The following is a 27,459-nucleotide window of genomic DNA, read 5'->3' on the forward strand; positions in this document are numbered from 1 at the left end:
GGCCGCCGCTCGGCGGCTGCGGGGCGCTGTGGTGGGGGAGCGCGCGGCCGCGTGAGGGTTGGGCGGTGCGAGGAGGCCGCCCGGGGCCAGCGGGACCCTTCGCAGGTGAGGTGGGAGGGACCGTGCGGGGCCAGGAGCGGCAGGAAGCGGGGCGAGGACTGGAAACGAGGCCGCAGGGACCGGGGGGAAGGCGACGCCGTCCCCTCACGACCGCCGCCAGCCGCTGTGGAGGTGTGTGTGTGAGGCGGCTCCCTCCCGGCCCTGCCGCCTGAGAGACCGGCAGGAGCCAGCCCCCCCCCCCCCGCTCCGCTCCTCCGCCGGCTGTTTAAATGGCACTGCGACAGGAGCGGCGCCTTGCCAAATAGTGAGCTTCGTAAACCCTAAGGGACTCCGAGGGCCACTGCGCATGCTCCGGAGCGCTGCCAGAAAGTGAGCCACCCGGCAGGCGGAGAGGGGAGGGGGGGAGGCAGCGCCGCGCGCGCGCATGCGCAGCGGAGAGGCGAGGGCGTGGCGGTGGAGCGCGCACGCGCGTCGGCAGGCGTGCAGGCGGAGGGCGCGTGCGCAGCAGGAAGCCGGGGGGCGGGGAGGTCTCGTGCCGGGTGCCGCGCGCGTGCGCGGCGGCGGCGGCGAGCGAGGAGCCGGGGGAGGCGGCGTGAGGCGGGCGGTGCGCATGCGCGGCCGGGGCTGGGGGGCGCCGGGAACGGGCGTTCTGGTGCGCGGCGCATGCGCAGTAGCGTGCTGCGGGGACCTGCGGAATAGTGAGCCGCGGCGTGCGGGCGGGGGGGGGAGCGGCGGAGGAAGACATGCTGCCAAATAGTGAGCCACGGCCGCTGGGCTTCTCCTAAGGAAGGGGGGGGGCGGGGGGGGGCACGGTCCGGGGGGCGCCATCCCCAGCAGCCGCACCTGCCCTGGGCCCCGGCCGCTCGGCCTTCCCCCGCGGCGGAGCCGGCCTTCGTGGGGCCGCAAAGGTGCTCGGAGGGCCGGGAGGTAAGGGCTGGGGGGGTGAGGGAGGGCCTGGGGGGGTGAGGGAGGGCCTGAGGGGGGGGGAGAGGGCGGCAGGGCCTGAGGGGGGCGAAGTGAGGGGGGTGCTGAGGGGGGTAGGGGTCGTGTGAGGGGGGCGGAGTGGCAGCAGGGCCGAGCAGGGGCTGCCAGGGCTGGGTTTGGCCTCGGAGTGCTCGAGGCAGGCTGCTGAACCGGGAGGGAGCCCCCCCCCCGGCGGCTGGGGTCGGGCCCCGTGTGTCCCCCGGCCCCTGGGGGTGGGTAAAGGAAGCGGTGCGGCACCAGGCAGGGTGGGAAGGGGGTGGGAAGCCGCCCCCTCATCCCCTCCCGTGTGTGGTGAACGTGACTCGGAAACGGTGGGCCGGTGTTCGCACCGGGCGCTGTGCTGCTGAGACGGGTGGATTAATGTTTTATCCTGGTAATGCCCCTAGTCTGTGCGAAGCTGCGCGTGGAATTGGTTGTGGAGAAGTGATTTGGAGGGGGAAATGTGGAATACGGTGTTACTTGTCGTTTTTTTTCTGTAACTTACCAGTATTAGATGTGTTTACGTTTTTGTAATTTTGAGCATCGTCGTGACATACGGAAAAGAACCCTTTTTTGTGGTGTTTTTGGCCCCTTCGCAGTTCCGAGTGGCTGTGCCTGGAGTGGCTTGGTGTGTAGCCCTGTAAAATTCGGAAGAATTTCACTGTTGTTTATGCTTTGGGAAACAGAACTCTATGGTTATGACAAAAACCGAAATTAGTTAAGTAAAACGTACAACTGTCTTCCTTCTTCCTCAGTGACTTTCTCTAAACAGAGGCCCAAAACGATACGGTTTCATTACGTCACTCGTTTTGTTGTGACCTGAATTAAAAAGCCATTTTTTTTCTTAATGGCACCCTGTCGTGGATGTGTATCAAGATCAGGCCAACGTGATAGCAGAAGTGCATCCCGAGCTGTCATCCTGTCACTTTATCAGTAGAGGACAGTAACACAAAACTGTCCTGCTATCGGATCATAGAAACTGCCATCAAGCATGATACCCTGATTAAAAAAATTTTCGAGTATCTTTGCCAGTGTTGTAAAAGTAACTGTGCTTCCTCCCCAAAACCTTCTGGCTTTGCATGCAGGTGCAGATCATGAGCAGTGTTACAATGGCAATAGTTTTGGTTTGCCACGTGGTCTCAAGGAGCCCACGTTCGCAGGTCACAGTGCAGTGGTTCAAAAGGAATTTTATTTGTAATTGAGATTCCTGTTCATTGATGCTTTAACACGAAGAAGGTACGAGCGCCGTCCCTCACGTTAGGTTTATTAGACCTGATAAGTGTTAAAAATAATTCCCTTCACCAATCCTCTCCCGGTTTGTTTCCTTTGAGCCAGCTTGACCGGTGGGGTGGGTGTTGGGTTTATTTCTGAGCTCTGGCCAGACCTAGTGCTAGGTATTTACTGTGAAGTGAGTTTGTTGCCCTGTGTGATTTCTTCTAGATACCAATCCACTTTACAATAAGAGGGACTTACCAGCGTTATTCTTGGCACAGCCTTCTGGTCAGTGTTTTACCCGTGTGACTCGCTATTCCGCTGCCTAGGCTGACGCTGTGGACCCATAAACTTGAAGCTGCCTGCTTCTTTTCTGCCTGGACGTTATTTCTGCAAAATCCAGCATAAAGCAGGCAAAGATATTTATTTCTTGTATGATCACGAGCTGTCGCTGTTTTATCAGCTACGTTCGTAGTTTCACATTTGGAGATATCTGCTGTAATTTTGTAAAATCCAAGCTCTCCTCCCAGTTTTGGCTCAGTTTTCTGCACAATTGGAGTATTATGTAAGATCTTGCTGTACGGCTCTGATCTCTGACTGCTGGCGTTTCCTACTCAGCACGCAGAGGAAATAAAACAAAAATGTGTTTAAAAAAAAAATCTTTATAGACAGAATTTTTAAGGTGTTACTTCTTGATTCTCAGATGATAGGCTGCTACCATGTTCTCTCCTGCACTGTGTACTTGAGAGACCTCTTAAATAAAGCATGTGTCCCAAGTTCTAGGAGCACATGACAGTACAGGAAACCAACACAAGATTAAAATATTCATATGTTGTTTAAAATACTTCCCCCGAGGAGGCAAAGAAGCTGTTGTTTTTAAGAAACTATATTCAGAGATTAGAACTTACTTTCTTGGTTTCCTGTTGTCAAACGTCCCTTCACTGAACTCTGTGTTTTGGAAGGAAGGAGCTGAGCGATTCTGGAATTCTCTTCCTCTTTGCTGCTCTGCGTAGCTGAGTTTTTAAGAAAATACCTAGCACGTGTCAGATGTCATTTGTTTATTTTTATATTTTGTTTTTCCTCTACGTCTTTAGGACAAAAAAGATGCAGAACCACTGACTGTATAGCAAATGTCTGGAAAAGACTTGGGAGTTCATTTTTATCCTGTGAGTAAATTCTTTGGCTACAGGCAGGAGTGGCAGCGTTGTGTTCCGTGAGGCGGAGCTGGTCTTACAGCTCCGTGGATCTTGAGACATCGGTGGAGTTTCTAAAGTCAGGACCATGGGAGGGCTTAAACGCTCTAAATTCAGAACTGGAAGATACTTTTTGGCCGTTGATGTAGTGGCACAAGGCAGTAGGGTGGTGCTAACTTCAGGTACACCACTACAGAACGTAATGTTAACGTTTTTGTGTCAGGATAGCAGGTTCAGCTTTTCGGGGCCTCTTTCAGAGGTTTTATTCAATAGGTTACACGGTGTGGGGGTGGACTTAAAGTGGCTTTTGCTGGAACTGTGGCATGTGTGCTGTGAATTTTAACGTGTGCCTGGTGGAAGGCTTAAGCAGCAGATCGTATAAAGTAATTTTGATGCCTCTAAAAAATCAAACCAACATCTGATAAGAATCATTTCCTAGCAAAGGAGAACGGCCTTGTTTACATCCTGAAGTGTCTTACATATTTGAACTTGGAAACACGCTGGTTTTTAACCACTTGTAATACTACAGAATCACAGAAGTACTTTGATATCGTTTGGAAGGTTTCGAACTCTGTAGGCTTACGGTGATTAAATGTTGAGAAACATTTCATGTTGCAGGACGTGTGAATGTATTTAGGGTGTGTAGTTGGATGCTGGCTGATAGCTGAAGTTCCTGTGCATTGCTGCTGTTTCTTTGCAGTTATTGTGTCACCTTTCCCGTTAGTAAAGCTGGGATGGTTTTTGATATCAGACGTCCGGGTGACATCTATGCAGCATCAATCAGAAAAGACTGATGGAACCTGTCTTCAGATGTCAGGCAGAACTTAAAGAATTTCACTCTTTTAACTTTGAATATGCAGGAATGGTATTTGTAGAAGTTCTTAATATGATTTATTGGACTCAAACAGCGATGTAGAGCTGTTGAGTTTTTTTTCCTCCTTTCCATGAGGGCTAATCCCCATACTTAGGTTTGGGAGATAGCTGTTTATTGAGTGTATAAGGTGTGAATATCTCTGTCAGAGCTGTGACAAGAACTGAGAGTTCAGCAGAACTGCCTGGGAAGAGGAAATGGTCTAGAAAAAGTTACTGATCTTAGAGCCAACCGAGAAGCTGAAGTTTGCTTACAGCACTTGATCAGGTGCAGAATTAATTCAGCTTGAGAATGTGTGTTTTTAAGTCTGGTTCTGTTTACTGTTCCGCGCTCGTTGTTTGCTCATTGCTGCAGACGTTTGTTCAACAAACCATAAATCAGATCATAATTGTGTATAGCAATTTCTCCCTCACAGCAGCGGTTTATTTTAGTGGGGGACTTCACAAGATTAAGTTTCATTTCTTCAGCTTAGGCTTTAAAGCTAGCCAGGCTGTGCTTCTGTCTTCTTCTCTTAAGAAGCAATCCTTTTTAATTTTTATTTTTGGTCTAAAGCAGAGGATTTGCTTCTGTGTCTGAAAGAAGGGCTCGGATGACAGCCATGGTTTTAGACACATGCTTACAGCCATGAGACAGGAGAGCAGGTGGAGACAGATACACTAAGTTGTCTGGAGCTGCTGTATAGCAATGCAGAGAAGCTGCCTGGCTGCCTCCCAAGTGTTGCTGCATAAAGAGGCTAGAACAGACGCTGACTGCATTGATGTAAAAAGTTTTCAGTTAACTTGGCTAGAACCGTGCTTACAGATTAACTATTTTGTCTGTTGGAGAACGTTGCCACATTTATTTATTTTTAAACCCTGGAGAATCTATTATCATACGGTGAAAACATCACACAATGCCTTCCTCAGAGGCAGAGCAGGCAGGCTACTGCAGGCGGGGTATCCCGTCCTTATAAATCTCTCTTTGTAATTTCAAAATCATGTAAATGCTCAGCTGTGCCGGTGCCTTCATTTCCTCAGTTGCTTTTTTGTGGAAGTGTCCGACCTCAACGTTTGTGCTTAAAAACCACACGTATCAGTTTGATGAATTTCTTAGAAGCACTTGTGGCCGGTAAATGAAACTCAGGGAACAATCTTTCGCTGCTGCGTTTGGGGTGCAGACGGTTTTCTTCAGGCTTCCTGTTAGCCTGTGATTTTATGGATGCATCTTCCTCGAGAGGAAAATATTGTTTGTATAGGTGGTTGAGTCCGGAGTGGGGAAAATTGCCGTCGTGCTGAATTCTGCCTCCCAGCCTTCTGCTGCTCAGCAAGTAGGAGTACGGTGAAATGACCACTGTTTAAACTTTATATAACATAATTTCAATCAGGGAGCACGAGCACACGCCTTACAGAGGGTTATATTCAGATGTGTCCTGGAAACCTCCTGCGACTTCTTTGTTTGAGGTGGGTGCCAAGCTTGCCAAACCTGAAAAGAGAGAAAAGTCCTGCGGCTTCTTAGTAGCGATGATTTTTAACTTCTCTGTTTTAGATCTGGTTCTTGGCTAGCAGAGAACTGTTATTTCTCTTTAGGTAATGTTATTTAGTAGCTTATTGAGCTTTACTGTTGATAGCAAAAATAGTAGGAAGACTTCTTACCATGTTTGTTACCAGGATGGAAAGGGAAGCAGGAAGAAATCAAAAGCAACAGTCACTGTGGTTTCTTCTTTGAGGCTGGATTTTAAACAGTTGATGGAGCGTAAAAGGGGAAATAAATTTATGTATCTTCTGGGAATTTATTTTTGTGTACTTTTATATTCCCGTTTTGTTTTTTTTTAAAGATTCAGTAAATAGCCTGTGCCAACAGCAGCCTAGAATGGATGCCTAAAATAAAAAGTCAGCAAATCAGCTCCCTGCGCCCAAGGTACTTCCCTGGGGAGTTTTCACTTATCACACGAGTTACAGCATTAAAGCCAGCAGCAGTGAAAGGAATGCACCTTGCTGCCCTGTTTGCAGTGTCACTAACATAAACAGAAATCCAGGAATGCCTCTGGCCTTTTTTCCTCTTTACTGAAAATATACTAAATGCAGAATTCTCTGAGCTACCAGAATTTGTCTTTGCTCTTTGTCTTACTAATTAGATAATCTTGGTCTGGACTCGTAAGGATATTCAAATAGGGGTGTAGGCGAGTGCCATGATTGTGTTATTTTCGGAGCGTGATTTACGGGAAGATGGGATTGTTTTGATGTTAATGCGAGTTAGATTATTAAAATTGCGCCAGCAAAACCACGGTGCCTTATTGAAGTAGGTGCGATGCGTTTGATGGAAAACACAGCTGCTGATTCTTGAGGAAAGTAAAGCTGGGTTGGGACTGGAAGTTGGTTGGGATTTCATTCCCATCTCCTTCCTCTCCTCCTTCCTTCTCACGATGATGCCTGATGAGGTTACAGAAAAATTTAAACGAAGTAAAGAAAGAAAAGGAAGGACTCTTCCTGCCTATACAAACAGAGTCAGAGGAGCATTCCCTGATAGGACAGGCAAACGGGAGAACTTGAAATTGCATTTATTACCTGTTAGTAGTATGTTTTGGAGAAGCTTCTGTTGGAACGAAGTACGCTGCTGCCTTCTTCTCACGTGTCTCTAACAAGCTGGGTTTACATGCTGATTTCTAAGGGTGCTTTTATTTGGCAATCAAATAATCTCTACATTTAGCAGGTTGAAGTAATTCTGATAACCATCCCGGAGTCCTGCTGCTGTTACAAGTAGGTGAAAGCATCCAGTAGGTTGACATCTCGTTTTTGCCATGCCTTGTAATCTCTCTATTTATTACTTGAAAGCTTAATTTCCAGAATAATAACAGCAGAAACGGTATTTCAGCTCAAGTTGGGTTTGATAAGCTCTTAAAAATATTAATGCAAGATGGCAAGTGGAGAATGTGCTGTGGGAGCTACCAGATGTTTGTGGCGCTGAAAAGTTGATATAAATAAAAGGCTCCAGAGGGGATTATGGTCTTGGTGGTTTGCAGGGGATCAGATCTGCAATCCCATTTGAGTGCTGCAGCAGTGTTTGGCGTCCCCGGTCTCAGCAGTCGATTGACAAATTCGGTCCCGCTTAATTTTCTGCTTTTGCTTGTTCTCTGATTAGGCGGCGTACCACTTAGGCATTTTTCTTTCAGTTATTTTCAACTCCTCAGGATTCTGCTGGGATTTTAGAGGTGTGAGGTATTTCTAACAGCGTGTCACTCGTACAAGAGAAGAACAACCTACAGAGGGGAGAAAAACCATGCTGCTGCCAGCCTGCTTTCAGAATGAGAGGCTTCCCAGGGATCTTAGGGAGTGCGCTGGGAAAGAGTAGTTTTCCTGAGCAGCTTTATCTTTTAATGTGGAAGATGAATTTGGATGATGTGGAAGTGCAAATGTTGTACTCTTAAGAAACCAACCAACCATACCAACAAAAACCAACTGTTAAATTGGCAACTGAGTTACTTGACAAGTGACAGGTAACAATTTACAAGTAGAAGCCGAAGCTGTAAAATACTTTGTACGATTTGCCCATGAGGGAGAATCTAAAATAAGAGTTCATGGGCCATAACAAGTCCTTTTGAAAACAATCGGATTTCTTATTGAAGAAAAGTGTGCTCAGGCCAGTTGTTCCTCCAAGTCCTAAGTTCAAATAATGTTTTTCCTTGCAAGAGGAGAGAAACGAGGTAGAATGGATCAGCAGGAGGGAAAAGAGAAGAAGTGAAAAGCAGAATTTCAGAAAGTAGTAAGATTTATTCCTTTTTAATGTAGGCATGATCTAAACTAAAAAAAAAAAAATGTGTGAGGAAGGTTAACATCAGAGGAAAATAGTTGTGATTTAAGATTTAAGCTGCACATATCTTGGGACGTACCTCAAAAGGATTAAAAATGGAAATAAAAAGAGTGAAAGATGGGGCGGACATCTACTGAAAACAGGAGCGATGACTTAAACACAATAGTGCTCTAAAATCCCTCCCAAAAGTTTGATTTTGCTTTTAAGAATGTGTTTACTTTTTCTATTTGCTAGCATGGATGTGATTGTAAGATACATTGGGTGACTTATGGTTAGGGTTAGGTGGCGTTTGAGGGGATAAAGATTTCTGCATCTGGTCAAACGACAGCGTGAAGCAGTCTTAGAAGAACATCTAAAATACAACTTGCTTTAATGCCTGAAGATCAGAAATTTTCAGCGGAGGATTTGTTTATAAAAGGAGAAGGTTATTTGGAGAACCCTTGGCTGCTTTGTACCGCCAGCTTCCTCTGTCTTTCCTTTACTTTTAGCTCTTTGTGATTTATCTGGGGGTATTTGGAAGGAGGAGAAGGGGTGGTAGATGGTCTTCAGCTAAATAATGCTGGGTTTTCTTTCCTTTCTTATGAAATGTGTGTAAAAATTGTTATTCTCCTTACAATGTCGACATTTCACTGGCAGTGTTCCCGTTTCGTTTCCTCTTTCCTTCCCTATCCCATAAGAGTTTCGTAGACATTGTCATTTCTGTAGATGACAGCATTTTTTCCTTTCCCTCCCTTGTGTTGTAACAGGAGAATTGGTTTAAGGGAGGAAAAAATTAAAACGCTCTAAGAATGGACAAGATCCCTTATTGTTGGAATCTTTCTTGAAGTGGAATTTTAGGAACTGGATTTAGGAACTGGGTTGACCTGCCAATATTCAGTGCGTTGTGAGCATTTTATTAATTGTGTTGAAAATATTGTTTTCTAGATAACTCTTTACATTTTCATTATGTCGTATCCACCAGCCCACCACCCCCAAAAAAAGCTGGGAGGAGGCTAATTCTGGGTGTTCTGACTTATGATGAATTATCTGGAATAAAGCGAATTAAGGTGTGTGTGTCTGCATCAATTCCTCAGTTAAAATCTTCCTTTTATGCAGCCTCCAGAGGGCCCTGTTGTGACCTGGGGACTTTGGCCTTCTCTTATGGGCCTGGCAGCTTCAGGTGGAGTAAAAGGGAGTGAGATGAATGAGATGTGGGGGCTGTGTTTTAAATAACACAAGGTGCCCATCGAAACTCTGGGTGCCGCTTTGAGTCTTGATGGCACTTACCAGGGTCGATAGCATCTTTTAATCTGGAGAGCACAGAAAATAGAGGACACGGTGCACGTCCTGCTGGCTTTCCAGTGGAATGCACCAACCACCGTATGGGCAGGAGTTATTCTTCCCTCAAGCTCAGTTATGGTTAAACCTCTGCGTCTCCTCCTCACGTTTGTCCTTTCCAGCTTGCTTCTTTTCTCCAGGCGGCGATTGGCTTCTTGTTCTTGAAGAATTACTCACCTTACTTTGTTCCGGAAGGATAAGCCTCTCGCTTTTGTAAACCAGCTTCCTTTCAAACGTAGATTCTTGATACGGGTCACTTTCATCTTTGGAAAGCGTTCATTTCTAATCTAATCTATTTTTATTACTGCAGGTCGTTTGCTACGACGGTGCAGTTTCTTCTACAGCAGCACGTTAATAATTAGGGGATTTTGTGCAACCTCTGGAGCTCGCTGGGCCTGCCTTCAGCCTGCATTTGGAACGAGGCGAGATTTCCTGCCACAGGCGAGGTAATGGTTGCAATCAGTATCGCCTGGCAGCCAGGGTGAAAGCTTTGCTGAGCCCATCATCACTTCCTTCTCTGGTATTCCAAGCAGGAAAAGTGGCGTGATGTCCTCTTTAGCATATACATTAAAATCTGAAAACTTACTCATCACGGTTAGGTAGGATTGCATACCCATTTGCTTGTTCACTTAACTTGCCTTTTTTTTTTCTTCTTTATGGCAGCAGACTCAGGCCTTCCGTTGTCACTTTCAAGGCTGTGAAGAATGCGGGAAGATAATGGCCTTTTCTTGTGCTTCCATTTCTCATCCCCCTTGTTTTATTGCTCCTGTTATCTTTGTCCCTCTCCTTTTCTCTGCATATCGTGCTGTTCTTGGGTAGTCTTTGCTCTGTGCTTGGACACTCTTCGATACCGTCGCTTGTCCAAGAAGTAACCACCCCAGCTTTTGAAACACGTAGTTGAAGCACGTTCATTTCACAGATGTCAGTAAACTCACTTCCAGTGAATAATGCTCGCAGAAGATGAATATACTTGAAATTTTCTATTGTAAACAACTGGTTTCTTAAAAGGTAGTTCGTTTATCATGAGAGGAAATAGAAATCAATGGGCTGTTCAGCACAATTGAGTCATTCTGAGGCCTGTTCTAGAACAATTGCTTGAGCTGATGCTCCTCACCTCCCTCAGACCAAGTCTTTGCTGCTCACAGAACGCTTCAGAGGGTTGATTCCCACAGTGGGTGGAGTTTTGAGCTGAGATGTCTTGGTAGGGCTGCTATGCCAGGAGGTAATTGTTAGGACAGGGTAGCAAGGGAACCTTTCCTGTGCTTCAAAAAAGGCTGATCTGACTCCGATTCCTAGAGAAATTTTCTTCATCTGGAAGTGGCTGTGAGTGAGGTGAGAATTATTCTTATTTTTTAACTGTAATCTTACATATGTCCAGAGACAAGTGCTCTTTGTTGCTTATATCCAAGAAAGTCAGAGACTTGGATCTTGTACATGGGCTTTTTGGGATCCGTAAGATAACATTTTGTCTTTTCATTTCCTGTGCCTTGGTATCTATGCTTGTACCTTCACGCTTGTCCCTGCCTTTTCTGGCCATAACAAATTTTGATATCTATACTATTTATAAAATGTCTTCAAAATCTGCCTGCAGCGCTTTGGAATTCACTCCTAGTTCAGAGATGCCAGCGCTGTTCCTAAAGATGTGTGAACTGGTAAAATATTAAGTGCTCGTGAGCAAATAAACACCAGGGGGACCCTGCTGATTTCAGAAACTTAATCTATGGGGCACACTAAATCAGCTGTGGTACTTAAAATGTGTTTAATATTGGTCCGTACCAGGAGAGCCCCTCGGTGCTTGAGGGTGGAGCAGCACATGGCAGTTGTAAGGATGTGTTTCAGTGGATTTCTGTGTGTTTGGGAAGCAAGGCAAGTGGCAAAACCTCCCTTGTATTTATTTTTTTTAACAAACATTTACAAAAAAAACCCAACTAACGAATATTACATTTTTATTACTATTTTCTGTAGCATTAGAAGTGTTCCTGCTCTCATTGAATACAGGTATGGACAGTTGGTTGCCATATTGAGCAAGGACTATGATACAGTTCAGCATCTTTTTTCTTAACTGTATTTAATTGCCTCACAAAGCATCTGCAGAAAGCTTTGATGTACTAAACTCTGAAAGTATTTTCCAAATAGTAGAAAATCTCTAAAATCTAGAACCTGTGTCCCCTTTGGGCCCTTTTAAAAGGGTAACGAATGACGTGCTGGCATGCAGCAATTCTATTAGCATGCTGTCAGAACTTTTATTACCATCTGCCTATCCAAGCCATCTGGGAGGAAAGGATATAAGATAGGAAAGTGACAGTTACTCAAAGGAAATTAAATAGGCCCGTGGATCTCTGGCTCATGCGTTTGTCTAGCCTTCAGAGCTCAGGAGCTTTCTCAAACTTCCTTCCATAAGGAAGGTGGAGGTGATGTTTAGATGCGTCTGACAGAGAAACTCCAGCTGCAACACAGAAAGTAGAAGTTGGGATTTTTCTTTAAACAGTTTTGAAGTCTGTAGCCTTCCCCAGTTATGTGATCGGTGGTCGTGGACTTTTGGTGTTTGCTCCTGGAAGACCATGGGATTTTGGGGTCCTACGAGCCCTGTGGACCAGGAAGCCATGGGAATTCAGGGTCTGCTCTCCAGCCAGGAAAGCTCACAGCTTCTCAGGGTGTTAAAACAGCCCTTGGTGAATGAATGTGCTGTTTAAACATAAAAATGTTGGTGTCTCCTCTTTCCCTCCTCGTTAATTCCTCATTTTTGTAAAGGGAGGTGTTAGCACTGAATTTACTGTGTCCTGGGGAAGGAGCCACTGGAATCTTTGAACTCTGCAATCTCCTTTCGTGTCATTTTACCAGAAAGCCGGGTAAAATTTTACCTTCAGCTTTCTGGTAAACTGAAGTCTTCCTGCAGAAAACTGCCTGTTGTTGATAAATGCCTTGTGTGGGAGCACACCGGAGGGTAAATCCCAAAGTTGAGGAGCGGTTCCTCTCCTAGGCCTTGTCACTTTACTCGGAAGCCAGCCCAGGAGAGCAGCATTGTGACCTCACAGCGTCACCGGGGGGATGCTGAGCAGGCGTTGCAGTTGGCTCACCAACTGTTCTTCGGGGCGTCTCGCAGCGAGGAGCTGTGCCCAAAATCCCTGGGAAGAGGAGAACCAAATAGGATTTTAGCTCTGGGATTTCATTCTGAGCACTCTTTTGACCAGGTATATCAGGAGATGCATCCCTGGAACTATGTTTTTACAAAAAAATCCGTATCGCGTCTTACTCTGGAGTTCTCTGTACTTGTTGTGCTTTCTTCTCATCAAACCTTCCTACTTGTCACTTTTCTTAGGCTTAGCATCTTGTTGGTCTGTGTGCAAAGTTGCTGTCAGTGATCTTAGGAAGCTTCGTCCTCTCCCTGGCTGCTTGTTCTCTGGTGATCAAGTTTTGATCACGTTTTGTGCCTGGGTGTTTTGGGAAACCTGTGCTACGTAACAGTCAGGAGATTAAATGTATGATGTAGATTAAAAATAGCAGCGAACAGAGCAATAAAACAGCCCAGCTGGACTTGAGCAGTGCTTCTGTGAGCCCTAAAGAGAAAGAAAAAGCTTGGGTCTCTCCTGCCAATAGACTAAAACCAGCAAAAAGGCATTGTTTCCCCAGCCACGATCAGGATGAGGTAGGGTTCATTGGGGTTTTTTTGCTACTTGTGCTGGAATGACAGCTTTTATCCATCCCCCAAATACACGTGGCTGGGGACAGTGAAGAAATTATGCCCTTGGAGACAAGACTGATTGTTGCACATGGAAGGGCAGTTTAGCTAAGTGTTCAGAACTAATGTCTGCTAATTTTGGCTTAATTTGAGTGACACAGAGCGATTTAATTGAGTTTCATTGGAGGAATGGTGGTAATTTTAAGTTTAATGTAATAAAACCCGCAGCAAGTACCTAAAGTGAATATTGATGTCCCTTTCTTTTTTAAAGTGCTGAGTTGTTTAGCCCCGTTCCTCATTGCACACGCGCAGCACAGACTGCAAATGCAGGAAGGTTGTGAAGCGTGCAGTCGGGTGGGCACTCGATTTTACGGCAGCGTGGGTCTTCAGGAGTTGGTTGTTTGGCCCTGAGCTTCGTTCCAGGAGATGAATTTCCATTGCTTAAGTAGGCATCTCTGCAGGGTTAAGTATTTCTCAGCTGCTAAAAGCCAGTATCTCTTTTTCAGTGATTACATGGACTCATTTGTGCTTTTTTAAAGGCAATTAAACTTTAGGGGGAAAAAAAAAACAACACGCTCGTTTTATGACTAGATAATACCTGTGTGCCAGGATTGCCAGCTGCTTTCTGAAGGTGAATATGACTCAAAACCCAAGTAAACAGCTGTAAACTGAAGTGGAGACTGGTGGGAGCCTTGCTTGAGAGAGGTCTGGTCTCTGATGATGTGAGACTCTCCAAATGAAAGTGGGGAGCAGTAGTGAGCTCAAGCGGGGGCCTGAGGGTGAAGCAGTAATTCCCAAATCAAGCGGGGAGTCTGCTGCTTAAGTCATGAACTCCTTGAAGGAGTTTATATGCTGGGTTTCTTCCCATAAAGAGCTGGCATATTGAAAGAATAAGTGGAGGTGGTATATTCCCTCCTCAGAAAACATATGGTAACACTTCAAACCGCTGAAATGGAACAACATATTTTGAAGGTGTTGTGGGGAGGGAGAAAGCATAGAAAGCACGATTGCCTTAACTTGTGTGCCACGGGTTTTAACGGCGCTCCTGAAGTTTTCTCTCTTGTCCTTAACTTTGGTTTTGTTTGTTTTTCTTCGTCTCTTTATGGGGACTTCCAGGGTGAAGATCTAGTACAACTTTCTTCCACTGAGTTGTGAAATTCTGTTTAATCTTCAAACTGGCGATGTCAAGGGTGCCGAGTCCTCCTCCTCCGGCAGAAATGTCGAGTGGACCTGTAGCAGAGAGCTGGTGCTACACTCAGGTAAGCCCGCGCTGCGCGGGGATGCTCCAAGGTAACTACCCCATTAGAACCTGTGGCAAGAAATGGATTCAAAACAAATTTAGGTTCCAGATTTTCAGAGGGTGTCAGACTTGCTAGCAATGAGCATTCACTGAGGCAACTGCAGAATGTTGCTCTCTGCCCTTCTTGGACCATGGCGGTGTTGGAGGAGCTGCAGTGGTCCAGCCACCTCTGCCAGCCGTGTCCAAACTCTGTTGTCCTGTGCCTGCGATTTATTCGTGACACGAGTGACTCAGTAAAACTTGAAGAATTTCCATTTTTGTCTTTTAAGATGATTTGCATGAATGCAAATGACCCTAAACTGCCTGTTATCTTCTGTTTTAAGATTAAAGTGGTGAAGTTTTCCTACATGTGGACCATAAACAACTTCAGCTTCTGCCGAGAGGAAATGGGTGAGGTCATCAAAAGCTCAACCTTTTCATCTGGAGCCAATGATAAACTCAAATGGTAAGTAAGAAGCACAGAAGTGAGGTTCGCCCTGCTTGTACAGCTGTGTGAAGGAGCTTGGGTCTCTGTAACAAGGATATTTTGCTGTCCTTCTCTGTGCTGCATAGAAATGCTTGCTTCCTTGGATGCACAACGTTCACACAGGGAGAAAGTACTGTTGCTTTAGCATAATGTTTGGACCCAGAACAAATGTGAGGATGTGGCCATTAGAAATGTTCTCTGCTAATGGAAAACAGCAGAAGTAGTAGTGGAAGGTAGAGCTGGAAGGGAGACCGTATCCTGCCTTGAAACAGAGGCATGGCATGGAACATTATTAATCTGTCTTAATTTTTTTTCTGTCATAAATAACTGATGTTTATCTTAGTAAGCTCTTAGAAGCCAGTGAGAGTTTACAGCCAGGGTATTCAAGCTCCACTTCTGCCTTCCAGCTTCAACCCCTAATACTCCAGGTTGTTAAAAAGATAATTTTTGCCTGCACTCTAAATTTTCTTTCCTGCAATTTTAGACTATTGCTACTGTATTACCTTTCTCTTCATGGCAGCTTTTTATGTATTCAGAGACTTCCATAGTTATTTCCATCATCCCTGTCCCTGCGTTTTTAGTTTCTGCTTTTTAAAGATGACTTTTTTTTATTATTTTTTTTTTTACCCTTTTCTGGTCCTTCACAACCTTTCTCATCTTCCCCGAGGAAGTGTTTTGGCATTTTTTCTTTAAACCTCCTTAGTCTCAATTGCAGCAAGTTAGCCACTAAATTATTTAATTTAGGGATGTGTATGTGCGATATAATTTGTGTTCCCTTCCTTCGGGTGGCAGACCTGTGCTTTCGTTGGACTGCTTCATGTTATTAAATTACTTACCTTTATAACCTTTGCTAGTCAGATCTCATTCTCATGCCTTGGTCTTCGTGATTTTTGTCCCTGTGTGTTTGAGCTATTAGTCATTCAGCATGGTTTTTGCTGCTTGTTACACGATGTGTCAAGTTTCAGGTCATGGAAGTGCTTATGAGTTACCTTTTTCTTGCACTTATGCTACTTTTCCTTCACCCAGGAGTAGTTTTCTCTTTTTTGCACTAGTATTAAGCTTTTGAGAAGCTTTCAGCCTTCCAGAAATCCGTGTTTTGCCTTTGAGCTGTTTCCTGTGGAACTTTACCTCTCGTTTCTCTAATATTTTTCAATTCTTTGAATCCACTGCCTCTATTCTGCTGCTTCTTTCGCTTCCCTTCTGTGAAGGTTGTCATGCGTGGTGCTTTTCAATATTCAAAACTACACCCCCTTGGATACCCCTTCTGCACCATGGTTTTTGAACTGGTTTGCCCATATTACTGCTTATGGGTCATTACCTTTCTTGAAGATGTAGCATGAGGCTGACTGTAATGCACAGTTCCAGTTTCTAGCTATCTGTTTTTTTCCTTGTGGTTCAGCGGTTGTTAAGCAGAACTTGTTTGCTGTACTTTTTAGTGTGAAAATGCTACTGCCCTTTCTTTGAAAGCTCTGAATGACCTTCCAAAAACTGTTCCTGACATCTCATTCAGATGCCTGCTTCTACAGGTGTTTACGCGTGAACCCTAAAGGCTTGGATGAAGAAAGTAAAGATTATCTATCCCTCTATCTGCTGCTGGTGAGCTGTCCAAAAAGTGAAGTTCGAGCAAAGTTCAAATTCTCCATCCTGAATGCTAAAGGAGAAGAAACAAAAGCAATGGGTGTGTAAAAATGCTTTCTATCTGTAGGGGTCAGTTGTTTGTCTTTTGCTGTTTGATCAAGCAAGTCATTCAGCTGTTGTTTGAAGCACCGTGTCTTTCTTTCAGAGAGCCAGCGAGCGTATCGATTTGTACAAGGCAAGGACTGGGGATTCAAAAAATTTATTAGAAGAGACTTTCTTCTGGATGAAGCCAATGGACTTCTTCCAGATGACAAACTCACTCTCTTCTGTGAGGTAAGTCTTCCTGTGCAGCTGAAAGAATAGCAGTTCCATTAGCTTCAGGTAGATGTGACCTTATTTCTCATCATTGCTTTTAAGGAGTCAGAGGTGTCAGGAGAAATAGTGGCTGTTTATGTAGCACTTAGATTTTATTTGTGTGCGTGTGTGCCTCTGTGTGCGGTGGCTTTTTCTGCGTGTGATTCATTCTATTTCACTTCCATTTATTTTTTGCTACTTTATATTTGTCTCTTACCTGTGATGGTGGTAGGAATTAAGCATGTTTGATTAACATTTCAGTTCTGATTTAATATTACCAACCATCTGTTTGTACTCCTTAATTTGAAATTCACTTGGGATGAGAACCAGTGCTAGCTCTGTAGTGAAAACTCTCATGCCTGTTACTTCCCTACTGAGTAGAAAAGGCTACTTCTGTCTTTTGAGTGTTTCTGTACATCTAACAGAAACAAAAAGGTAAGATAAACGAATTCTGCAGTAACCATAGGTTTTGTTTGTTGTGTTGTTTTTCTGCAACTGCTTACAAAATTATTACTTCACTAATAATAATTTCAGGTGAAGATGCAGACAGTAATTTCTAAAGCTAGATGTTTAAGTCTAGGAAACTTAATGGGCAAATATAAACTCTAATTTAGTGTCTCCAGAGCCTCTGTTGTCTATTTCTATCATTTTGTTAACTGCAAAATAACTCTTCGTAGCTGCAATTTTTGCTAGAATACAGGTAGAAAAAGTTGTCCTCTCTTCAGGTCTCTCGCACTATGTTTTTGTGGGAGTTATCTTTTCTTTTGCTGCATTTTCTTCCAGGATTAAAAGGGATGCTTCAGTCCAAGTTTGACAGCTGTTTGGTTGTGATGTTGGATTTTGGGTTTTGTAGCTTGGTCTGGCCATCATAAACATTCCCGTACGTAAATTAGCTAACATCTCCTGAAGGATTTGTGCTCAATCATTGCTTAAACCACTGCTGTCATGGAGGGAGCCCTTCCTTCAACACTTCTAGCAATGTGGGGGAAGAAGAGAACGATGTCTTGGGTGACACCTCCATATGTCTGGCAATTACTCTTTCCTTCATAATAAATGAGCCAGAGAACTCAAGAATTGTGGAGTAAAACTCAAAAAAATGATGTCAGAGAAGGGAATATGCGATCTGTGATGTAGAGAAAGCTGAGATCCACCAGCAGGCTTGGCAACCAGTCCACTTTTTACTGAAATACTCCCTTCAAAAGCATCTGTTCAATGTTTTTCTTTCTGCTGGATGAAAACTTGCTGCTGGCTTCACCTGCCCTTGCTAGCTTCTGTTTTCTCTTTCAGTTTGTTCCACAGTCTATTATATAAGAAACCTGAAGTTTATAGTTCTGTTAAGGGAAGAAAGTTACACTGTATGGAAACAGTTTGGAGAGAACTTTCAACAGCTTGCCTTTTTTTTTTTTTCCTTCCTTCCCTGAGCTTATAAGTCTCCTAGCATGTAAACAGGTGTGCCATATGCTCTCCTAACACTTCCCTGCTGGTCACAGGTGCCAAGTGATACTGCTCACATCTGTACTTTCAACAAGCATGTTTTGTATGTAGAAACCCCATAAAGAGTTAGCAATACTTGATGTTGAGACACTTGTTATGTGGAGATACCTTGGGGTTTTCTGTATACCAAAAGGTTGCTGAGTGTCTCTGCTGTGCCTTCTCATTGCTTTATTAAACTTAAAAGAAAAAAAGCCTTTTGCTCTCTGCTCATGGCCAGCGCTGAACTTGGATAATATCTCCCTGAAAATGCTATTAAGGCAGAGAATGATGATTCTTGTCAAGCATTTCAAATCTGACCTCGTTTACTTGTCAGTTTGGGGATTCTTCAGCCTCTGTTTCGCAGATGGGGTTGATTGTTCCTATCCCAACTGGATTATTTTTTGCTGTTTAAATTATATTCCAACATCATAGGTAAATGCATTATGGCAAATCTCCAAAAAGAACAGTGTTCCCAAAGTTACGGCAGTAGTTCCCTTCTGAGCTAGGTAGTGTTTAGTTCCCTTGCTAAGATGTTGAAAATAGCTTAAGCAAAACTTTAACTATTTTGACATCTGAGGCTGGTTACCGCTGTGAGTCTACCAGTCTGAACTCATTACGTGAAAAAACATGTTTTATATTTTTTTAATGTGAGTAACTGAATTTCTTTCATGCATGAAGAGGCTTGACTTGTTGATTTAACTGGAGACACAGATTGATCACAGACCAGTCAAAAATACTTGTAGTGTTGGACTCCAGCAGGGGACCTGCGTCTTAGAATTTCTTCTTAATGAGTCTGAGTCCGTGTTACTGGTGTGGAAGTCACAGGGCAAAAAGATGTAGCAGTCAAATTAATGATGAAGAGTATTGCCTTCCTCACGTTTGCTGTGGCAAATCATTATTAGTGCTTTTTTGGCAAGCAACATCTGGTATTTGTTCATTTCTGAGTGTTGTATAGTTTATGCAAGATGAACTGGAATACCCAAGAGTGCCTGCCATCAGAAACCCACTGGGGGTTTGTCAAGAGTTGGGGTATGTGCTGTCAGCAGATTTGCCTTAACAAGGTGCTTCTGTCATCTCTCTCACTTCGTAATTTACAACTTTTACTTTACTGGGAAGCTTCCTTTGCTGTCCATTGTTCTCCTTTGGCCATTGCTTATTAATAGAACTGAAATTTAACCTGGATTTGACAGCAAATCCAGCAAATAGTTTCCCATATGCTTCCTTGTCAATCATCTTGTTCCTTTATTCTTTGTTATAGCAGGGTAGCATTAGTCACTCTGATCTCTTCTAATTGGAGTCTGCTACAGAAGGCATACGATTTACTGTGTTTAACAATAATGCTTTGGTACTGAAGACACTCTTAACTGTTCCCTTTGTGTAGGTTATTCATCAGCCAGGATGGTTGCATATGGTCTCTGCCTAACCATGTCTGGTTTGGAGTAGGTGGTCAGGAATCTTACCTACCTTCTCCAAAAATTCTTAATTATTTGGCATAAAGTTCCTTTTTAAACCCACTTGTACTCTTTTATATATTTTTTTTTTCTTTTTAATGCGATGGAAACATTGAACTCTCCGCAAATGCAACTCTGGTGCTGAACCAAAAGCAGCAAACTATTTGAGGTGCTCAGAATGTCCTGCGCTGCCCTGACACTGCTTTTGTATGCATGTGTGGCTGAAGTGCTCTGTATACTTCATTTTCATTTGTACTTCTGTCTGTATTGCATTATTGATTTGGGAGGGTTTCAGAGTGTTGATAGAAGGAAAAAAGTAGGTCAGGAATGATGTCTATAAAAGCAGAACATTTAAAGTTCTGCTTCTTGGAAAGCCATATAATAAAACTTGTTAATTCGCATGGAAGTGTCATTAATTTATGCACACAACTTAAAAAATTCATGTAGGGAGATTGGTTTTCCAGTGTGGATTTATGACTTTTTGGTTTGTTTTTTTTTTCCATTCCCCCCAGGTGAGTGTGGTACAAGACTCTGTAAATATCTCCGGCCAAAATACTATGAACATGGTGAAGGTTCCAGAGTGCCGCTTGGCAGATGAGCTGGGAGGGCTCTGGGAGAACTCTCGCTTCACGGACTGCTGCCTGTGTGTTGCAGGCCAGGAGTTCCAGGCTCACAAAGCCATCCTAGCAGGTAAGTATTGAGCTGGGTGAGCCTTAGTGGGATGGGAGACGACAGCGCAATGACAAGTGAAATACTCTGATACGGTTGTTTTATGGTTGTTCTGGTGGTTTTTATTTTTTTTTTTTTGAGTTACTTTTTTAAAGGAGGCTTCTGCAGCTTTTTTATCTGCACAGCTGTAGTAAAAGGCTTTTTGTGAACCGTTACAGGGAAGGAAGAAATATCTACTCCATTTTTAATTGCCTGCCTCCCCCGCAAAGAGAGGATGGTAGGAGGATTCCTTTGTGGCTGTAGTCTACTATAATGTATTCCTAAAACATTTGTAAGAAACAGTTACCAGAGGAATACTTTGTTGTAAAGTCAAGAAACGTACCTTACTGCCTCTGTGCTCTTCAGCCTTGTTTGAAAGGACTCAAGAAATTCCTGCAAACTCATTCTCCCACTTTCAAGCTGCATTGGCCACATTATATCACAACCTGTGTGCTTCACCAGTTCTACTCAACTTGCCCTGTCTGGAGATACATTATTTTTTTTCCTTCATTATGTATCATGATGGGGTTGATGTTGGCAGGCTACACTTAGCTCATCCTCTGCTTATTTCTCCCTCTGCTGTAGCACGTTCCCCGGTTTTCAGCGCCATGTTTGAGCATGAGATGGAAGAGAGTAAAAAGGTAAGATCCTGCAAGATGGAGAACTCTTCCAGCTAGGCAAATAACTCTCTGGTCAACTCTTAATATCACTGCTCAGTTAATTTCTTAGGTGGTGTTTGTGACTACTGTCCCCTTTTAACTGTTTTTCTTGCATTAGATGCAGATCTCTGCTTCAGCTGTCCTGAAGGGTGGAAGAAAGGGATCAAGGAGGCAATTGTTACCTTTCTAACTCTAGGGGAAAGAGTTTGGGGTGGGATAGAGAGAAGTAGAGGCTGTACAATACTACTCAGAATCTTTCTTTTTCCATCCGCTTATTTTTTCCTTTCTTGTTTTCTCTCCAAGCAATACACGTTCTGAATAGTTTGTAGCAAATCTGAGAATACTTAAAGAGCTTGGGTAGAAGGAAGCCTTTAGCATCTTGTCAGGATCTTAATAAGCTTCATTTCTCCGCTACAGAATCGGGTTGAAATCAATGATGTGGAGCCCGAAGTTTTTAAGGAAATGATGTGCTTTATTTACACGGGGAAGGCACCAAATCTTGACAAAATGGCTGATGACTTGCTGGCAGCTGCTGACAAGGTACAGTTGGGATTTATGGCTATTTAGAGAACCAGCAATGACGTGTGCCTTGCTTTACAGAGCTCCTTGGATATTCCTGCAGTAAGCTTTTTGTGTGATGATAGTGGTTGGGCAGTTTCTTTGAATTGTTTTATCGAATGGCTGTGGCTTGTAGGTAAACTTGGATCTAGTATAGATACATATACTTAGAGCTGCGCGTCTTAACATATAATGATCAGGAATGTCTGTCTACTGCTCATTTGTAAGACTTTTAAAATTTCAGAGGACGTTTCTATTCAACTTAATCTACCATAAGAGCTTGGGGTGAGAAGAAAAAATCAAGATGGACCTGGCTATATATATATATATATAATATTATTTTTTTTTAGTATGGTTACTACTAAATCTGAAAAGTAGTGTTCTGTCTTGGCAAACAGGGCCTGCTTCTCCTTCTGGTCTGGCTGGTATCAGCAGCTTCAAGAAATGCTCTAAACTGATGGATAGCCAAGAGTGGGAAGGTCCTGTTATTTATTTTCTTTTTGCAGTGGCAGTCCCTGCTGCTTGAGGAGAGAAGGGGTGCACTGGAGGAAGCCCTGTTGCCTAACCCTGCGGTGGTTTTGCAGGGTCCTTGCCAGGGAGGTGCCGGGGATGCTCTGACTGGAAGGCTGCTGGTAGTCCCCGTGTAGCAGGCACAGCGCTGTGGCCTTGCCAGCCAGCCAGCCTCTGCCTCCTTCCTTTTGCAGCACCAAGGACAGAAGAGCGTGCTCTGCTGGCCAGTGAGCCGTATTAACCAGTGAAAATTCGTAATATATAACCAAAATTTTATTTCCTTTTTTCTTTTTTTTCTCTTAAAAGTGAACTTAGTGCTGGTGAAAGATGCCAGTTTGACAGCACTGGAGACTAAGCCCTGAATTTATCCATCGAACAGGTTCAGCACGGGTAGCAGCAGTGCAAGATTCTCCACACTGCCCTGCCAATGTGCCTCAACTCTGACCTGGAGGGACCACCTCTAGGGGTGAGAGCGTAGTTCAGTCTCCATGCTTCTTCAGTCCTTGGATTCTCTTGTGGGTGCCAGATAGGGTGGTGGATTTGTAGATGTGGATGCATGTAACCTTGTTCCACGCAAACCACCACACAGCCATCGAGTCCCCTGTCACTGCAGACCTGGGCTTAAGCAAAAATGCTGATTTAGAGGTGAAATGCTCCATACGCCATTAGTAGTCCACTGCAACTAGAATTAAAATGGGAAATAAATGCAAGCAGATTCTTGGCCTGATTATAATCATTGCCACATATTTTATTCAATATTTAAAGAGTATTGATTGAGAGCACACATAGCATCTTTAACTGAGACAAGTGTAAGCAAGAAGCAGTACATTAAGGACAGAGTAGGCTTTAACTTCGAATTTCTTGGCTTTTAATGCAGGTTTTTTTCCTTTTAAACTCATTGTGTGTCTTTTAAAAGCAGAAATAAAAAATCTTTCAAGAAAGCACATAAAACATCTATTATTTACTCAAGAGACTGAAACAGCTTCTTCTGAGTTCCTCCCATCTCTTGGGGAAAATATGTAATTAGACCAAAACCAAAACAAAACACGTCTTCTGAGCCCAGGAGATACTATTTCAGCCTCTTGGGTAAGAATGCTATTAGGTAGGGCTTTTTTTCTTTTTTCTGTTCTTTTTTTTAAAGTGTAATTAAGAAAGGGGGGAAGGGGAAATCTTGGTACCTGAGAGACCAGAATGGCTACTTTTGCCCAACTATGTAATTAGAAGCTGAGCTATTCGTAGTGAAAATCGAAATAAAAGTTGTACATGCATGGAGGAGAATATTCAATTTACAAAGGGAATAATTTTAAGCTTCGTTTGCTGCATTTTAAGTTACTGACAGACAATAACATAAACTAATGGTTTGCCCCTCATTTGAAACTGTTTTAGTTATTGATACAGATTAAGCAAGTAAATTTGATTTGCCTTCTCAGATGTTCTGATGGGAGAAAACTGTCCTGGTTATGAGTGCCATGCCTCAATTGAAGTAATTACTGTCGCTGAGTCTTAAGTGAAAAAATGTTTCTATAATTTAAAATTATTCATCTAAATGTAATCATAACGCAACACAAAACTCGATCAGAATATAAAATCAATTTATAGCAATAGTGCTTATCATATGGTAAGCGCTCCAGCTGTCCTGCAGATGAGCTGGTTACCAGCTCTCTGTTGAGGTTGACAGAGCAGCCCTTACACATCCCGTATCTTTTCTGAACGTGGCTACACACAGTGAAGAACTGATGTTTGTATACCATGCCATCTGGAAGTTGTCTAAAAAAGCCTTATAAACAGCATGAAGGATACCCTCAAATGCAGTTCTCTCTCAGATAAAAAATAAAATAATGATCTTAAAGATTATTTTTCTAGAAATGTCACTCAGTTTAAGTCATAACGTGAGGGAGACTTACAGTGTTCAATCTTTAGAAAACTTATGTAGAGCTAATGTTACTACTTATGTAAGAACTGCATCAAATTAGCTACTCTCCTAATCCCTGTGAATTGTAATTACGGGATCTAGAATATTCAGAAATACTCAGTGTGTTTCATCCAAAGAGCAACAAAACCCTACAACCACTTCACACATACCAAGATTTTCAGAAGTATCTCAGTCTTAGTGTGCAGCTGTGGTATTCTAAAAGACTGAGGTTTGGCATATTTGGATTGTTTCTTGATAACAAGTGACTTACAGTTTTCTGAGCAGTGACCTTTCTGAAGCCTGCCCAAGACTGCTGTGTTGCTTTTGAAAATCTTGGCTGACTCTGCATGTTTCAATACCGACTGAAGTGCTGCAGAAAGTAGAGTGTGAAATTCTATTAGAAGGCACTCTGCTAAGCATGTCCTTTGAATTTCTCAAACCATTGACACAGCCAAACCCTGCGGATCTAAGAAATGTTGAGGTAAATGCATGATAGAATGGTGGAAATAGCTTGAGAATGTGAAGTTAGAGTAGGGCTTTTGCTAGGGCTTTACAGACAAGCTGTGATGTTTTCTTTCCAGCTGGATAGCTGCAAGAAATGGGCCATTTATTTAGCATTTCAGTATTAAACTAGTAGCATGTACTTGAGCAAGGCTAATTGTAAATTACAGGTCATTAATGGCAAAGAAATTGAGTGAAAGCTGCCTAAACATCCCTGGAACACCTATGGAGCATTCACTGTTAGATAGGTCTCCCCACTGAACCTGGGTAATACTATCATGCGGTAATAAAGTGAGAATAAGGATTTGGCTTTAGCATTCAGTACCTTGAAGTCACTGAGGTAGTGGTAAAGGTGAGCTGAAATTCTCATTTCAAAGCATGAACACAGCACCAGTAAGACGAGAAGCCTGGGATGAGAGTTATGGTGGGTATGCTTCCTCTCCATTGCTTTCCTCAGGGTGGGCACTCAATGATTCTCCTTTTTCGCTGGTCACCACTTCTTTCAGTACAGTTCAGATCCATGTAGCAAAGTGAAGAGGTCTGTTCAGCACAATAGAGTAGTTTTGTTACTGAAGAGTAAAGGAGCACAAGTAAGACTTCACTTCAGGCTAACTCAGGCTTTCTTTGTTGTAACTGTACTTTGGTTTGTATTTTGCAGTACGCTCTGGAGCGTCTGAAGGTGATGTGTGAGGATGCACTGTGCAGTAACCTGTCTGTGGAAAACGCGGCGGAGATCCTCATTCTGGCTGACCTACATAGTGCTGATCAACTGAAAACTCAAGCAGTGGACTTCATTAATTAGTGAGTTTACTCTTGTTCCGGGATGCAGCATCTCGTGAGCAGTCACATGCAGAGGAGATTCTCCTCTGCGTTGTGCTTGTTTTTTTCCATTCTTCCATTGTGGTCCTTCCTTTATCTGGTATCCCAGAAGTGGCATTGCCGTAAGGGATGGTTACCCTTGTCCTGCTGGGACTGTGTTCAGTGTACAGCAGAGCTGTTCTGGATTTCTTTCTAAGATCATGAGAACTTCTAGCATGTACTCCCAGATACTGAGGGACTATTTGCAACTACTAGTACAACAGACCTTTCCGTAGATACAAAATGATGACCAACTATTTTGTCCAGAAACATTTTTTAGTCCTATCTGTTAGTTAACGCAGTTTTTCTCACTATTTTTTATATTGATAGAAAATGCTCCTATGCTTGGGGGGTCAGGGTAGATGAGCGCTGTGCTGCTGCTGTCATCCACTTGGGATTGTGGATGTTTGAGGTGTTTCATCCTTAGGGTGAAGGACTGTCCAGCATACAGTTGCACCAGCAGAGCCAAAGCTTGTGATCTTTGCTAAGCATGCATCTAGAGTGATCCTAAAATAGTATGCTGAAAATGTCAGGTTCCTTAAGCATGTGGGAGGTACCTGTTAATCCTTGTTATCCCCAGACAATAACTTCAGATTTATTTTCTCTTATTTCTAGTCATGCTTCTGACGTCATGGAGACATCAGGCTGGAAGTCTATGGTAGTATCACATCCCCATTTGGTGGCTGAGGCGTATCGCTCTTTGGCCTCTGCACAGTGTCCCTTTCTGGGACCTCCACGTAAGCGACTGAAGCAATCCTAAAGTCCTGTCTATCACAACACCCCGTGTTTTTCTGGAAGCAGCATCAGCTGTTGCTGCTCTAACCTTGACCACCAGGTAGACAGCGAAATCTGTGGAGCTTATACTCTGTTGTTGGGGGGAAGAGACTGCTTCGTGACACCCAGACTTTTTAAAACAGCACCAAGTAACTTGGGGAGAGGGGGGAGGGTGGGCCTGGGGCTCTGGGGCTGTTCAACCTAACGAATCCCTGTCGCTGCATCGTCTGTGTGTTCCCTTCGACTTGGCTGAGTCAATTAAGTACAGGGTTCGGTTTAGGCACCGACCCATGTCAGAAAAACCCAGCAGTGGTACTGGGGGAAAACAACATCTCTGCGTCTGGCAGCACAGAACAAACCGTCAGATGCCTGGAGCAAGAGGACATTTTAGTTTTGGAGAGAGCATTGGGGGGTTAAAAAGAATTTCCAGTGAGGTTCTGGAAAGGAAGTACCTGATGGGAGCTCCAGTAGTATTTATATCAAAAAAGAGAATTTAAGTCCTTCCAGCTGAGCTAAAAACTGGACGTTTGTGTAACTCCTTATTGCCATCCAGCAACAAGAAGATCAGTTTCTCTGTTAGTAGCACTTGTATGTTAATTGCAAAAAAAAAAAAAAAAAAAAAGAAAAAAAAAGAAAAAAAAAAAAAAGAAAAAAAACCACCTTTTATAAAATGACAGGTTGAAGTGAAAGGGGACAGTGAGAGGCTGTGTGTTCTGGAGGGTGTGAATAGACTGAAGGCAGCCTTTGGCAAGTCTGTATTGGTTTTGAAAGGACTAGAAAAATCCTTGATCTGGAGCGTGCCGTCTGATAAGAACAACAGTTACTGTTTTTAGATATTGTGGAAAATGTTTTTGGCATTTTTCCCTGCTTTATTTCCCTCCTCCCCCTTTTTTAAGAAAAAAAAAAAAAGGAGAAATTTTATTGTTCATGAACGCTGCGTCAAAAGTCCCTGTCCTGAGTTGCTAAATGATTCTTAACAACTGTTTGTATCTGACTTGCTGACTGTATAGGAGCCAGTCCTGTTCCTTTCTATTAGTCACTCTTCTTACAGGGAAGAAGTTTCAAAATAGCTGGTAACTTTTTTTTTTTTTTTTTGAAAATATAAATAATTACTATTTTGTACTGTGTGGTATCTGTTGTCTTTTTTTTGTTCCAAAATGTGAAGACTCTCGAGTTTAAGACCAGCTCCCAAAAGGTTTGGTTTCAGTCTGCTGCCATGTCATGATAGTGTCATGCTGTTCCTGGAACTCAAGTGGGATTTAGTGAGGAATATTGT

At 43.4% G+C, this 27,459-nt stretch overlaps 1 protein-coding gene across 8 annotated transcripts; it reads left to right on the plus strand.

The window, feature by feature from the left end:
• On the plus strand, nucleotides 1–27,305 carry SPOP (speckle type BTB/POZ protein). 8 transcript variants are annotated; one of them, XM_082779223.1, is made up of 10 exons: nucleotides 1–105; nucleotides 14,198–14,340; nucleotides 14,705–14,826; nucleotides 16,374–16,525; nucleotides 16,631–16,758; nucleotides 20,216–20,393; nucleotides 20,997–21,052; nucleotides 21,488–21,610; nucleotides 25,210–25,352; nucleotides 26,025–27,305. In XM_082779223.1, exons 2-10 carry the CDS (start codon nucleotides 14,263–14,265, stop codon nucleotides 26,167–26,169), a joined length of 1,125 nt encoding a protein of 374 aa, XP_082635349.1. In that variant the 5' UTR covers nucleotides 1–105; nucleotides 14,198–14,262; the 3' UTR covers nucleotides 26,170–27,305. The 8 variants fall into 8 exon arrangements, with proteins under 8 accessions (XP_082635349.1, XP_082635351.1, XP_082635350.1 ...); XM_082779225.1 differs by having other exon boundaries at nucleotides 104–231; XM_082779224.1 differs by lacking the exon at nucleotides 1–105 and adding an exon at nucleotides 264–429.
• The last annotated feature ends 154 nt before the right edge of the window (nucleotides 27,306–27,459 follow it).

The sequence above is a fragment of the Aythya marila genome, assembly GCF_965140915.1.
Source record: "Aythya marila genome assembly, chromosome: 25".
NCBI classification, from domain to species: domain Eukaryota; kingdom Metazoa; phylum Chordata; class Aves; order Anseriformes; family Anatidae; genus Aythya; species Aythya marila.